At 47.7% G+C, this 14542-nt stretch overlaps 1 protein-coding gene across 1 annotated transcript in view; it reads left to right on the top strand.

Annotated features, from left to right (window-relative positions):
* Positions 1 to 7965: 7965 nt before the first annotated feature.
* Positions 7966 to 14542, top strand: part of LOC144096671 (fatty-acid amide hydrolase 2-A-like) — a 189643-nt gene continuing 183066 nt past the window's right edge. Inside the window, exons 1-2 of the mRNA XM_077629507.1 lie at positions 7966 to 8316; positions 8628 to 8890. Of these exons, the coding sequence (XP_077485633.1) occupies positions 8666 to 8890 (225 nt within the window). The 5' untranslated portion in view covers positions 7966 to 8316; positions 8628 to 8665. The remainder of the gene's footprint in view (positions 8317 to 8627; positions 8891 to 14542) is intronic.

Here is a 14542-nt window from a genome sequence, read left to right as displayed (position 1 = left end):
CTTTTTGAGTCAGTATCTGTGTGACATAAAGAATCCAGTTGAAGAGCAACCGGCATCCGTTCGAGCAGTGTTGCATGCTGCAGCCCCTTTAAGTCGTCAACATAGCCGCAAAGAATCGCCGCGCAACGCTCGAGCAGAGCTTCGGTGGCGCTTTGAGTGAGTTCTGAGCCTTTCGTTAGAAAAAAAAAAGGCCTAGCAGGGAAAAATGCATAAAGCCCTTGAAAATTTTCAACAGTGTTTTGCGCAGTGGTGGACGGTCTTGCGGGAAATTTCGCTCGTCGTGGCGAAACCGTTCTTGCGCGTCGGAAGCACACTGCGCCATTTATTCCGCACAGTGCGAAATATGAGACACGTGGAAAAAGAAAAAAAAAGAGCGCTAAAAATGGATGGTTTCGTGCCTCAGAAGACAGCTAGCATAATGTATTTGCTCGAAAGTTTGCGAACAGAACGTCGGCTGACGCGAAGTTGTTACAATAGGTAGATAACAGCTTTATTTCTGAGAGATTTCAAGGCGGGGCTAGAGATCAGACGGCCACAAGCCTTTGTGCCGAGGCGGGTCCCGCAGCCCAGGTGGCCGTCCTCTCCTGAACGGCGCTTCGCGGCTGCGCAACAATGCATCCCATTGTTCGGTTAAGGTAATAGTTGGGTGTGTGAAGGATAGCTGTTTACATATATCCTAAAGGAAACGGGGTAGTGTGGCTGGTTGTGGACAGAATTTTCATGTTCTGTATATATCTCGGTGTTTTCTGAGGTCAGCAATGTCATAGTCCTTCAATGCTTTTATGGTTGCGAAACTTCTCCGTAACAGTATGGGAGAGCTTTATATATTGACCGCGCTTTCCACGAGGCGGCGCTAAGTGTCCAATGGGGGCAGCGACGTGAGCAAGCGAGCGTCTGTATGGCCGCGAGCCTACAGGCGCATTCGGACGATGGCGCTGTGGCAGCCGCTTTTTTTTGCCTTCGTTCGCAAATAAGTACGGTGCACGTGACGCCGAATACCTGCTGCGTGACGGGTTGCCGCTCTGGCTGCGGGGGTACGCATGAAAAGGCCTCGCTGCTTTCTCTGCCGAGCGACGCCGCGGGCAGTGTAATATATGGAAACGGGCGATGCCCCGAAAGGAAAGCGGTGGATTCAGCTTCGACTCCAAGCATGTCCGTGCCTTCGAGAGGCATTTGGACCCACGGATTTAATTCTGCCTGACGAGTTTGAGGTCAACGGAGAAGCAGTGTCGCTGTAGCGCGAGAAGCTGAAGCTCCGGTCCGCGTCCCACGGGCAATCGAACCAACGTACTTGAGCAAGAATCTGTGACGATATTGCATTTTAGTCAGCTGTACTCTTCTATGTCCTTGTGGATTTCAGTGCGAAAGCACAACTTAACGGGGTCAAACCGAAACAATTGAGAAACTTGTAGCGTCCCTCATTTTGAGGGCGCAGAAATGAATTAAGTATTGCCGCTACTGGGTTTCGAACCGAGGCGGGGTGAATGGATCAGCTTTGCTAGCCACTGCACGAGAGCGCTGTACTATCGCTGCAGCAGATCACACCTCATGTTAAAGTGCAACACACTGTCGCGCTGCGCATTGCACATCCTCTTCTTCAACTTCCATTTGCGGAACGAACAGATCAGATCAGCTTATAGTCGATCAGAGCTTAACCTGTGTCTAATATGGTCGCCAGTTGCCAAACGGGCCGACGGCCCAGGACATGAGCACCGTACAAAAAAATTTCAAAACCTTCTTGCACTCGCCAGTGTCTACGTCGTCACAGCGTGACAAAGTGTAAATAAATGGCTTATGTTGCAGGAGTCTTCAGCAGCTGGCTTTTCCACCTCTGAAAGTGTCAGCAAAAAAAAAAAAAAAAAAATTGAGATCGCACTATCAAACTGACGGTTCATACTCGTGCGTGATCGGTTCTGTACCGCGCACTCCGGTTATTAAAACGCCGCCTTTACATCGTGTTTTCAGCATTAGTGAGGTTGCACTATATACCTTAAGGTCAGCGCCAGCCGTAAGCAGTCTTACGCACTTAGATGAAGGCAAGGACTCTGCCCACAAAGCCGCAACCCAGACATATATAAACACAACCTTTGTCCGTAAAGTTCCGAGTGAGTCCATTAAAAAAGCAAAAAACGTTTAACATTGAAATAATTTGTGCAGCCCCCCTTCGAAATAGTCTCCCTTGCAGTCTATACACAGCTTCCAACGCTTCTTGAGGTCTTGGAAACAGTTGGAAAACCCTTCTTTTGGCAGGGCCGTCAGCTCCATTGTAGTGGCGTCTTGAATGGTCTCCACGCTGCCCATCCAGCGACTTTTTAGGGAGCTCTTCACGCGAGGAAACAGAAAAAAATCGCATGGGGAGAGGTCAGGCGAGTAAGGCGGATTGGGAAGTGCAGTATAATGCTGTGCTTGGCGAGAAATTTGGTCATGCTGAGAGCAGTATGCGGCCTTGCGTTATCGTGGAGAAGGCTCCATTGTGCAGATGCCCTTAAGTCGGGGCGACGGCGTCGCAGTGCATCACGCGTGTGTTGGAGCACGCTAATATAAAACTCCTGATTCACTGTCTGCCCTTCAAAAAAAACTATGAGCATCGTCTTTGTTTTGATCTTCTGTCGCCGCACCTTTCTCGACGCCGGAGAGCTTGTAGACCGCCACTCGGCGCTCTGCCTCTTTGTTTGGGGATCGTATTGAAAACACGATGTTTCGTCTTCAGCAATGATGCTGTTGGTCAATGCAGCATCCTTCTCTGCCTCGGAGTGCAAATCAGCGCTCACTGATTCCCGCGTGTCCTTCTGGTCCTGTGTGAGGTAGTGCGGCACAAGTCTGGCATTCAGCTTTGGTTTCCACAAGTTCTGGCGCAAAATGTGATGGCATGTTGTCTTACTAATGTCGAGAGCATCTGATAGCAGACGGACTGTAGTGGTGCGGTCTTGTTGTACGATTTCCCTTATCCGAGCCTCGCTGTTTTCATTTTGTGAGGTTGAAGGGCGCCCCTTTTACGTGTAGCCTTCCACCGACGTTCTCCCCGAAATGAACCTCTTGTGCCACTCGAAAACTCGCGCCAGCGATAATGTCTCGTTGCCGTAAGTGTCACGAAGGAGCTCATACGTCTGTGCGGCTGTCTTGCCAAGCTTCACACAAATTTTTATGTTTGCACGCTATTCGAGGTGGACGTTCATTTCTCCACATTCACTCACAGTAGAATGCGCAGATGACTTATAGTCGGGTACAACTTTAGAAGACAGGAGAGGCCCCGCCCAGATGACCGAAGCGCAGCAGCCAATTGCCTCCGCGACTAAAGAAATAGTCCCGCTAAAAAAATTGTGACTGCTTCTAAAACGCGTATTTCTCTGTATAAATAAGATTTGTGTATCTTGATGAGTGGTTTAGTAAAACTATCATGATGCAAATGCTCCAGCACATGCCGGATCGCGAGAGAAAAATAACTCCGTGCCTTCTACAACGCTGTGCGTCGTCTGTTACGGAGCGAGATCGGCGGCACCAGGCGTGTAATTACAAAACAGTCTGGCTCAATAGCATAGGATTCATATGTACTCTTTGTGTGTTTTCACAAGCTTATTTTTTTAATGTGTGAGGCTTATTTTTCAGTTGCTACTTGTTTCTTTTTTTGCTGTTGCGAACCTACAATCTCGTGAGTTCACGCACGTTCGCGCACGGCATTCCGTACCTCTTTTCCGCCATGGAGCCCAGCGAGGTGACATCGGAACGCGAGCCTTTGTTGCCGAACGAGCCTTGTGTCCATCGATGATCACACCACCAAGGAGCCTCGGCAAGAGCAAGAGCGGCCGCATCCTGAACAGCGATTCACGCAACATGATCTTCCACTGCTACACGTTTTGGCGTAACAGGGAGCCTGAACGCAGCGTAGAGGAGACGAGCAAGTTTGTCGCTGACATGCTCGGTGTCAGCGAAAGGACTGTGTTCAGGGTGAGGAAGGAAGTTAAAGCTTCGCATTTTTCGGGTGGCAAACTGACGACGCCGTCCCGAAAGCGCCCACGCAATGCGGAGAAGAGAAGACGCAGCGCGAAGTTTGACAGCTTCACGTTGTGCGCGCTGAGGTCATGTTTGCACGATTTCTTTCGCCGCAACGAGATACCGACGGTCGAGAAGATCACTAACGAGTTCTCGGAACGTATGGAACTCCCATCACTAAGGCGGTGGACTGCGCGTCCCCTGCTTGCCGAGATCGGCTTCAAGCACGAAAAGAGAAGCCGCAACTCGCTGCTTATCGACCGGGATGACATCACCGATTGGCGGAATCGCTACCTCCGTGACGTGGAGCGCTACCGAGCGGAAGGCCGAAAGATCTTCTACCTGGACGAGACATGGGGTACGGCGGGACACACTCGGTCGATCGTGTGGACAGACACCGTGGTGCAGAAGCGCGGACGCCTGTTCGCTCGAGCAAATGGCCTAACGACGGGTCTAAAACAACCTTCTGGGAAAGGTCAGCGCCTGATCGTCACGCACATCGGCAGCGAGGATGGCTTCGTCAACGGCTGCTTGGATGTATTCTGAGGCTAAAAGACAGGCGACTACCACGAGGAAATGGACGGCAATCGCTTTGAGGGCTGGTTTAATGGCATTCTGCAGAAGTTGCCAGCTGGTAGCTTCATTGTTTTAGAAAATGCACCTTACCATAGCCGGCGAGAAGAGAAATTGCCAACGACGGCCTGGAAGAAGAAGATACCGGAGTGGCTCACAAGCAAGAAGATCACCTACGCTGAAAGGATGATAAAGAAGCAGCTGCTTGAGCTGGTGGCATCTGTAAAGTCACGCTTTCTGAGCTACATCGTAGACAATGCAGCTGTAAGCGCCGGTTGCATTGTACTCAGGCTCCCGCCGTACCACTGCGAATTTAATCCCATTGAGCTTGTTTGGGCCAAGGTCAAAAATGGCATCTCTGCGGACAACAGAGACTTCAAGCTGTCCACGGTCGATGCCATCTTGAGGGAGAAAATCAAGCACGTAGCGGCGGAAGACTGGGCGAAGAGCATTCAGCACGTGATGGATTTGGAGGCAAAGTTCAGACTTGACACGTCTGGGAGTGAGCACATCCAACCCATCATCATCCAGCTGGGTGAAGATGACACTGAAGAAAGCGACTCCGACTGCGAGCTGTCTGGCATTGAGCCACTCGACGAAGCATAACGGCTTCTTTTAACGGAAGAACAGCCTTTATTAGGGCTACCAAAATTTTTCCCGTTGGTTCGCAACAGACAACCATCCATTCCGTGACCTCTGAAATAAATAAGCAGTTCCATTTATGGCGTATTCCTTATAATAGAAGCTCAGTTCTGATAAGCAACGTCCAGCACACATTGTGCTCGATTTAAGAAGTGACATAGAAACATGTTTAAATGCTGGTATATCTGAATTGAAACACAACTGTTAACTCTGATTACCTTTGGCGGGGTCAAAATGCTCATTCAGGCAGCCACCATCTAGTTTGACGGGCCCCATGTTGAAATAACAGTAGTCAGAGCACGCTTTATGGCTCTGTTAGCAGTCTGCACTGGAAATCGCAGTCATGTCATAGAAAAGTGCTGCTGCGATACCAGTAGTCGACACGAAACTGACAGCCACTGTTAGCAGCTTGCGCGCCAAAGCACATTCATGTGGTTGCATTGTTTATTTTGGTTATCTGGCTCACATAAGTAATGAGAATAAGAGAATAAATATAAAGCATCATTAGCTTATTGAGGCCCAAAATGCTCATTCAGGCAGCCATCGTCGAGTTTGACGGGCCCCATGTTGAAATAACAGTAGTCAGAGCACGCTTTATGGCTCTGTTAGCAGTCTGCACTGGAAATCGCAGTCATGTCATAGCCAGTTCTGCTGCGATACCAGTAGTCAACACGAAACTGACAGCCACTGTTAGCAGCTTGTACGCCAAAGCACATTCATGTGGTTGCATTGTTTATTTTGGTTATCTGGCTCACACAAGTGATCCTGCGGAAAACACCACATGCACACCTGCTCTTTTCCCTATTTTTTTTTGAGCTGGTGGGCGACGGTGTGCATGTACGGTAGTACCGCCACATTTTTCTTCCAATTTGTGTCAGTCCCAACGGTGTCCGGTACTTCTTCCCTGCTTTCTTTGAGCATGTTCTCGGCAACCGATAACAAGAGTGAACACGGGTAGCCAGAGCCGCTCAACCGGGTCACATGGCTAGAAAACGCATAATCCAGTCGATGCTCGCATGATTTCGTAAGAGCACTGCAAAAGCAAGATTTTACAATTGCCCGTTTGACTAGTTTTGAGTGGGCTGAACCAAAAGGAAGGACAGGTTTGTTTCCTCGCGGTTCATAAGCCCAACACACATGGTCAGCAGAAAAATAAATGCCCAGATCAAGAAATCTGATGAATTCGTTCACAGCCTCTTCATGCGTCAGGATTAGTGGATGAAGGCATTCGGAAAACATATCAAAGATACTGAACATGCTAGCCTAATTGGACATATCCTGTGAGTTGGTAAAAACGAGAAAATCATCAACATATCTGAAAATGCCCGCAATACTGGAACCTTCACTTCTGCTTTTCAACTCACGGTCCCGCTCCGCTAGAAAAATGTCGGTCAAAACAGGAGCAACGCAGGAGCCAATGCATATTCCGTTTTTTTGAGTGACGATGTTACCTTCCCAAACAGTGAATGTAGACTTGAGGTACGAGAAAAATGTGGCGGTACTACCGTACATGCACACCGTCGCCCACCAGCTCAAAAAAATAGGGAAAAGAGCAGGTGTGCATGTGGTGTTTTCCGCAACAGAGAAGCTGTCGAAACTGTGCAAGAGGGTAAATTCCACCATTACTGGCAGCGATTCCTGCACTGTTAGGCACAGGCAACCTTTTGTAGAAGTGCGCAAAAAACGTAGTGTACTCTATACCTTTTCCCTGCGGCCGAGCCTACGTTGGCCAAACTGGCAGATGTCTAAACGAGAGGCTCATGGAACACAGCAATAGTGTCACCGGGCCATCCAGTCATCTAGGCATACACTGCCGTGATTGCCAAGAGTGTAAGGAACGTGGCCCTTTTTTGGGAAAAACAACAGTTCTTCATAAGTATGTCAGCAAAACTGCCAGGGAGATAGCAGAGGCTATTGAGATTGCAAAAAAATGAGATTATTGTGTCAGCTAGGACCCCTTCGGTGTTGCTAGGTGATAAAGAACGTCGGTTCTTAGGAATTTCCAACTTGGGTATCATGGTTTTTGTTCTTGTCTGCGTCCTGACTTTTAGGTTTTAGCTTTATGTTGTCTTCCTTGTACCTGTGATGATGTGTTTCCTTTGCGGGTTGGCGCTGCTACCAGTCTCACATGACTTTCCTTTTCGTTGCTGCGCATGCCCGCTGTATGCTATATGTAGTCGCTGCACGCAGCAATAAACGTTGTTGAAGTCGGCGCTTTGTGGTGTCTCCCCTCAAGTCCGTGTTTGTCTTTGCGCTGTGAATGTAAGCATGAAGTAAGAACCCCGTTTTGGGGTGTGCGAGCCAGCGAGTTATAGAAACGTGAATGCACCCTTAATTTTTATTTTTTTAAAGTGTTGCACGCATTTCAAGGTGGTGGGCAGTTTTGAATTTCGCTAGGGGTTAATATTACTCACCTGTCTATTCACACCCAATTTTAGCATGCTTAGAAGTTCATAGACCATAAAAAATGAACTGAACATAATTATGGTTTAATCATATCTTTTTATAAGCCTCCCAGTTTTTTATAATCCTGCAATGAAGGACTCCTGGAAGCTCGTAACTTTTATCCGACGTTTCTAATGCCTGGGAACTTCAGGGTTAAGTGGCAGAAGGTGGGTTCTGGTGCGCTATAGCCCCAGACCGACACTCAGCCGGGTGGCGCTCGTGCTTTCCGCGTGGTCCGCGCGGTGGCGCGCTGTTGCTTCCAGCTGCTGACCGGCCTCAGCAGGAAACCACGCGCTGCTGCCGTTAAGCGCTTTCGCCTTTTCCTGCTGGCGGCCCACACGGAACTGGCGCGTGTGACCCGCGCCGCACAAGGCGCCACACCAACCACTTCTCGTGGCGCCGCGCCGAACACGAAGGCGGCTGCGTAAGCTCCCTTGCACGTGGCGACGGGGAACTTTGCTGGCTCTCCTGTCGCACTCGGATGCTGGGAAGATCCAGAAGACCGTGCCACGTGTCAGCGCAGCGTGAAAAGGATGGCTTGTTTTGGAAATGTGTGGGCTCGTTGGAGTGTGGCGGATTAAACGGGCGCTCTTGTCACCTGGTGTAGCGCGCAGCGTCGGGCGACCCCTGCCATGGAATCGAGTCGAGGACACTACACAAGCTGCGGTGAGAGTTTATTTTTTTTTGTAAGCTAGCTTTAATGGTTCCATTGTCGTGCCCAGAGGAGCAGTAGCGATACAGCATTCATACAATTGCGAATAAAAGTGGTTTCTTAGTGTTCGTTGTCCAGCTGGTGAGTGTGCACCGGCAGGGTATACTGCGACGTTTCTGAAACGTTTCGACTTGCGGTTTGAATCCGACAAATTTCGCACTGAGTATGACAGTGTGTTCTCCAGACTCCCAGGAGGCATCGGGTGACGCATTTGTGAATATGGCACGGGCAATGAAATAGAGACTGATGCCTCACTCTGCTACAGGGGCTGCTGCTGCTGCTGCTGTAGTGAACTGAGCCCAGATGGCTTCCGAGCCTCCCAGGGTGGTCGGACCCCCGCTGGGCTGCGGCTGGCGGGCCTGGCTGGGCGGCCTGCTGCGGCGTCTGGTGGACGGCCTGGTGGACGCGGCGTGCGTGGTGGTCAGTGCGTGCCGCCCAAAGCCCGGCCGCGGCGCGCTGCCCCCCGTCATCGACCCGCTGCTCCTGAAGCCTGCTTGCGAGCTGGCCCGCCTGATCGCGACGGGAAAGGTGCGTGCAAGTCCACGCTAGTCGCAGACGTGTAACATTCCTCGAGGGTTCGAGTTTCAACAGGAAGGAAGTTCCCAACTTTTTATGGTGCGCAGATAAAAACAAAAACACTTCTGGTAAACTTGTCAGCTGCAAGGTTAAAAGCTGAAACGGCTAGTTCTCGACAGCTGCTATATTTCTCGATGACGGTGAAAATTTGAACAACAATTATCAAGGGACCGAAGTAGACAGATTTGAAGGCGAGAAATTCCTTCCATATGAGCGAAAAACAAAACGGTCGCCTTTTTTTTAGTAGATAGGTTGTGGGGTTTCCACAAAGCCTAACCTTTGGATCAGACGGAACGCAGTTTTGGATCCGAGTGGTTCAGTGTCTAGGAGAGGAACACGCGAGTCGCGGTGGTGGTAGGTTTTGAAGCCAGATACGCGTTTTTGAGCATAACACGTGTGCATATGATGCCGGCATGTTTATATTAAAATACTCGTTTTGCGTAAGTACGATTGGACCAATGCATTAACAAGAAGTTCCATGATAGCATAGTAAATGTCGTCAAAACAGTCTTATAGCAATTACGGTTCACTTGTCACCGGCCACTTGCAGAATATTTAGTTGAACTTGTCCAGAAGGATGAAATGACTCGCGATCAAGTCGAAATGTCTCTCTTGATGATGACAATGGTGATGCAATTGAAGAGAGCAGGTTTGTTTAATATACAGTTCGGCTTGCGAAAAATTGTCATTGAATGTCAAGCGCCTTCATCCACGTCAAGTGAAGGCTGACGTCACGAGTGAACGGAGTTCACAGAGTACTGTTGCTAAATCCGCGACGAAAGCCATGCTGGAGGTTGCTCAGGAGATTGTTCGTTTCGAAAAGCGCCATAAAATATATAGAAATTATTTGTAGTAGCAACTTATATGAATTCGGCTATGAAAGAAATAAGTGAGCATTTGGACAGTATTGCGCTAGTTAATTTTTACTAATGTCTAGATCGAAGGAGTTATGGCGGTTATGGGAGATTTTTGAAAAATACTGGTGAGATATCCATTAAGCTAGGTGAAGTCACTTACGAGAAATGCATAATATATCTCATCAGGTACAGAGCACTTTTTCATGTCCGAAGTCAAGAATAAATTTAGAACAGCTGCTTCTGAGTTGAGGCCATCAGCTTAAGAATATGAGTTATGAGTGAAGCGAGGATGCCTGTTGTTCAAGGTTTTGAGAAGAACGCGTTGAATGCAGAAGTCAGAAGGTCACAGTTAGGGAACGCCTCAATCATGAAGGTATTTAAAGTGCAACGGAAGCTTATGGAGGTCGATTTTCATAGCACTTCTTGAAGTCGCACTGTAATAGAGCTCTTATTGTCGGTATTCGGTTTGTTCCGAAGTTCGTCTTTACTTACTTGCTTAAATAAACTTTCTGGAAATCACCGAAATACTTGGAATGGCGTAACCCTGTGGCTTGACGCAACAGTTCCAACAGTTCTTCTTGCCATACATGAGATGAACGCTGCTTTTCTTTTTGAGGGGAACGAAAAGCTGGATATAAGATTCATTGGTATCTGCGAAGAAACTCGGTGACTGTTCGCTACTGAAGTATTTCAGATAATCATTGACAGTATCGGTTTTGCAGCATCATTTGCGTGAGTAAAACCGGGCAATGTAAAGCAGGCGTAGCTGCTTTACAAGGCGTTGGAACAAATTTATAAAAACACGGATTTGTAACCACGAGTAAAGTAGAGCGAAGTAGAGAGCGGCGTGCACCGTGCCCTTCGTTTCTTCTGTCATCTCTGTCTCTTACGTTTTAAACGCCCCAGCTATGCATGCACCCACTAGACTAGAAAATGTCTACCAAGAAACCATTTCCTTCCAAAGTCAGCGCGATGTTGCACTAGCAATTTTCGAAACCCATGTAATCAATGGCTTGGGAGGGTCGACCTCGACCTGAGCTTGTGCGTGAAAGGTTTGAACGAAAAAGTGAACGCTAATCGGGACAGAGAGCGCAATTTACACCTCAACGACGAAGCCACGTTCACATCAGCTCTAAGGAGGCAGGCGTAAATGGAGGCGTTCGACATACCTCTAAATTCAGTACGGAGCATATGCGCTCAGTATAGGCGTTTGCCAATGTGTAGAAATTTCTGGCGTCGAAAGCGAACGCACGGTAAAGTTCCTCAGGTTTACGAAGAGTCGAGAACGAAAACCGTGCGCCTCGCAGCCACCGTAAAAGGCTACGCGAGCAAGTGTCTCCACAATGTGTGCTCCCTTCGGCAACGCAGGTCGCGTCGTCCAATGGGTGAATCGCCCTCGAGGAGGTTGAGGATACTTAACGCCTTTTCAGGCTTCTCCTCACGCAGGAAGGAAATTCGGAGAAGATGTTGCGGAAGTGATTCAAGAAGTTTAGTTCACCATTTCCAGAGTGAAGAGAGATTGTCGAAGGAACCTCGCACGATCTTGACGCGCTTTCATCACGCCATTCCGAAATTTTGCAAAATATTGGGCCAGGGGCAGGCAGTGAAGTCACATCCATCGATTTAAACTATGACCTTCAAGCTCGGGACGAAAGCCATAATTTAGAGGGACAGTCCGTTATACCATCCCGCTGCCAAAAACGGACGCGTACGATGGGAGAAATGCCCGGAATTATTAGAGACACACACAGTTTAACTTTGGGAAAGTCACTCGCCGTCACTGCCGTAAACATATGCCAGGTGTTACAGGGAAGTCTGCTACTGATTTTTAGAAATAATTTTTAAAGCGAAAAACTTCACTACACCAGCTTTTCGAGCCGTCAGCGGGGCCGCAAGTTTGAACTTGAATAGAGCTAGAGGACACCGTGGCCGAAAGTTTCACTGTGAATGTAGGTAGAGCTCGAACCATGAGCGTAACTCGTGATAGCCAGGTTCGACACATGATGTCAGCTACAGCAGCGACAGCAACGTCTGTTCTACCAACTATGCCGGCCTTTGACCTTGACCTTTGACCTTCGGTCAAGGGGGATGCGCAGGTCATGAAAGTGGGCTCTCCATAAAACGCCGATGCACTTTGATGCGTTCAGCGGAACGCTAGGTGTGATCGATGCAACGCATGCCGTGGAGAGCACGTGGCTACCAACGTGACGAGCACCGCGCTAAGCAACGTAACGTTGCCGGTCTCACATATCTCGGTGGACACCCGAACCGCACCGTAAGCGAAGGAAAATGATAGTTGGTTTTACGAAAAGGAAATGTCTCCTGTCTCACATTGCGCCATTTCCTTTCCCCAACTTCAAAATCAATTTCTTTTTCAGTTTGACTTTCTGAATTCATCTGCAGGGTTTGCGCGTCGTTTGGAACCGGATTTTACTTATTTATTTATTTCAGTTACCCTCTTGGCCCAGAGGTCATTATAGAGGGGAGCGTTACAGTACAAAAAACAACAACAAAAAAGAACAGGCAAAAGCAAGATAGTATTGAACCGGGGATTCTGAAAAGCACATGGTAACGCGAGGTAACAAAAAGTACTAACATCACATAAGAAACATAGCTAATAAATGCTAACAGTCGTCAACGTTTGTGGCTAAAAATGAAGAAAGTAGAACGCTATATGAAACCACATAAAACACACAACAATATAACTGTAAACTATGAAGCTAAATTAGAAGAAATTGCTATGCGTTATAATGCAAGCATAGGTTTTCCCTGAGTACTTCGATATTGTTATTAAGCACCAGCGCGCCAGGCAGACGATTTCACTCTGTTGCTGTTTTAGGAATGAGTGAATACTGATAGGATGTAGTGCGGAATCGGGGGATGCCTACTTTGTGCGGATTATCGATGCGCGACGGTACATATGTGGGTGACGTGATCAGTTCATTTTTTTTCTATAATTGGATTGCTGTGGTATTTTTAAAGAAAAGGCACAAACGCAAATTTTTTTTTGCGCATCGACAAGGGTGCTATTGATAAAGTTTCTTTCATGAGTGTTGCGCTCGATAGACGGCCGTAGCCACCAAGAATAAAACGTGCGGAACGATTTTGGACTGCTTCAAGGACATTGGTTAATCCGTCGATATGTGGGTCCCATACCGATTAGGCGTAGTCGAGTTTAGAGCGAACAAGTGTTTTATAAAGAATTATTTTCACAGATGACGGTGCCTCAGAAAATTTGCGTTTAATATAGCCAAGCATGCGGTTAGGGTTTGCGATAATAGAAATAATGTGTTCATTCCAGATCAGTTTCCATGTTAGAATAACGCCGAGGTACTTATAAGATCTTACTGATATTAGTATGAAGCATGATTAAGGCAGTAAGAGGGAGGGCATATAATTCTGCGGCGTGAAAAACGCATTAGCTTACATTTTGTCGTGTTAACTGTCATATTACATGTCGAGCACCAATCGGAAATAACAAGTTCACCTTGAAGTACAGCTGTACCGTTGCTAGTGCTTATTGCCCGGTAGACGACACAATCATCAGCAAAAAGTCAGACTGAAGATGTAAGACTGCTTGGTAGATCGTTAATGTAGATGAGAAATAAAAGAGGGCCGAGCACGGGCCCCTGTGGGACACCTGATGTTACAGGGAGTGACGACATGTAACCATAAGCGCGCACGAACTGGGAGCGGTTTGTTAAAAAGCATTCAATCCAGGCTAGTACATACTGGTCCGTATTTAGTTCATTCAATTTATAAAGAAGTCTGTGGGACATTTTATCAAAAGCTCGCCGAAAGTTAAAATATATGCAATCAATTTCGGACCCTTCATCAAGTAAATAATGAATCTCGTTTGTAAACGCAAGTAATTGAGTTTCGCATGAGAAATGTTTCCTAAAAGCATGCTGACGGGAAGAGAATAATGACGTTGATTCTATAAAGCTTGCTAAGTGAGAGAAGATGATGTGTTACATGATTTTGCATGACAAAGAAGTTGAAGATATTGGCCGATAGTTAGTTGCCAGGTGTTTGTCATCGGATTTATGAAGCGGAACAACGCTGCCAATCTTCCAGTCGTCAGACGAAATCGCAAGCAGAAGAGACTGTTTATATATCGTGGATAATGCGATCCCGGATGATGCCTTTGTGCTTTTTACCACTTTGCTGCTAATATTGTTTGGGCCACAGGAAGTGGACAATTTTAAGCGATGTATTACGTTCAATAAACCATCACAATGAAATATTATTGCATCCATCGGAAATTCAGAAGCGCTGTTGTAGTTGGGAAGAGGGAAATTAGTGTCATAAGAAAAGGCTTCGGCGAAGGTCTCATTTAGAACGTTGGAGCATTCATTGTTAGACACAATTTTGGACTGTAACTCAAGAGTGACCCGCCGCGGTGGCTCAGTGGTTAGGGCGCTCGACTACTGATCCGGAGTACCCGGGTCCGAACCCGACCGCGGCTGCTGCGTTTTTATGGAGGATAAACGTCAAGGCGCCCGTGTGCTGTGCGATGTCAGTGAACATTAAAGATCCCCAGGTGGTCGAAATTATTCCGGAGCCCTCCACTGCGGCACCTCTTTCTTCCTTTCTTCTTGCACTCCCTCCTTTATCCCTTCCCTTACGGCGCGGTTCAGGTGTCCGCCGATATATGAGACAGATACTATGCCATTTACTTTCCACACAAAAACCAATTATATTATATACTCGAGGAGCGATATGCCGAGTTGTGTGGTTCCTTGAT

The sequence above is a fragment of the Amblyomma americanum genome, chromosome 7 (genome assembly GCF_052857255.1).
Source record: "Amblyomma americanum isolate KBUSLIRL-KWMA chromosome 7, ASM5285725v1, whole genome shotgun sequence".
Lineage (NCBI taxonomy): Eukaryota > Metazoa > Arthropoda > Arachnida > Ixodida > Ixodidae > Amblyomma > Amblyomma americanum.
The sequence above is the reverse complement of the archived record's forward strand: the minus strand, read 5'-3'. Positions and strand labels throughout refer to the sequence as shown.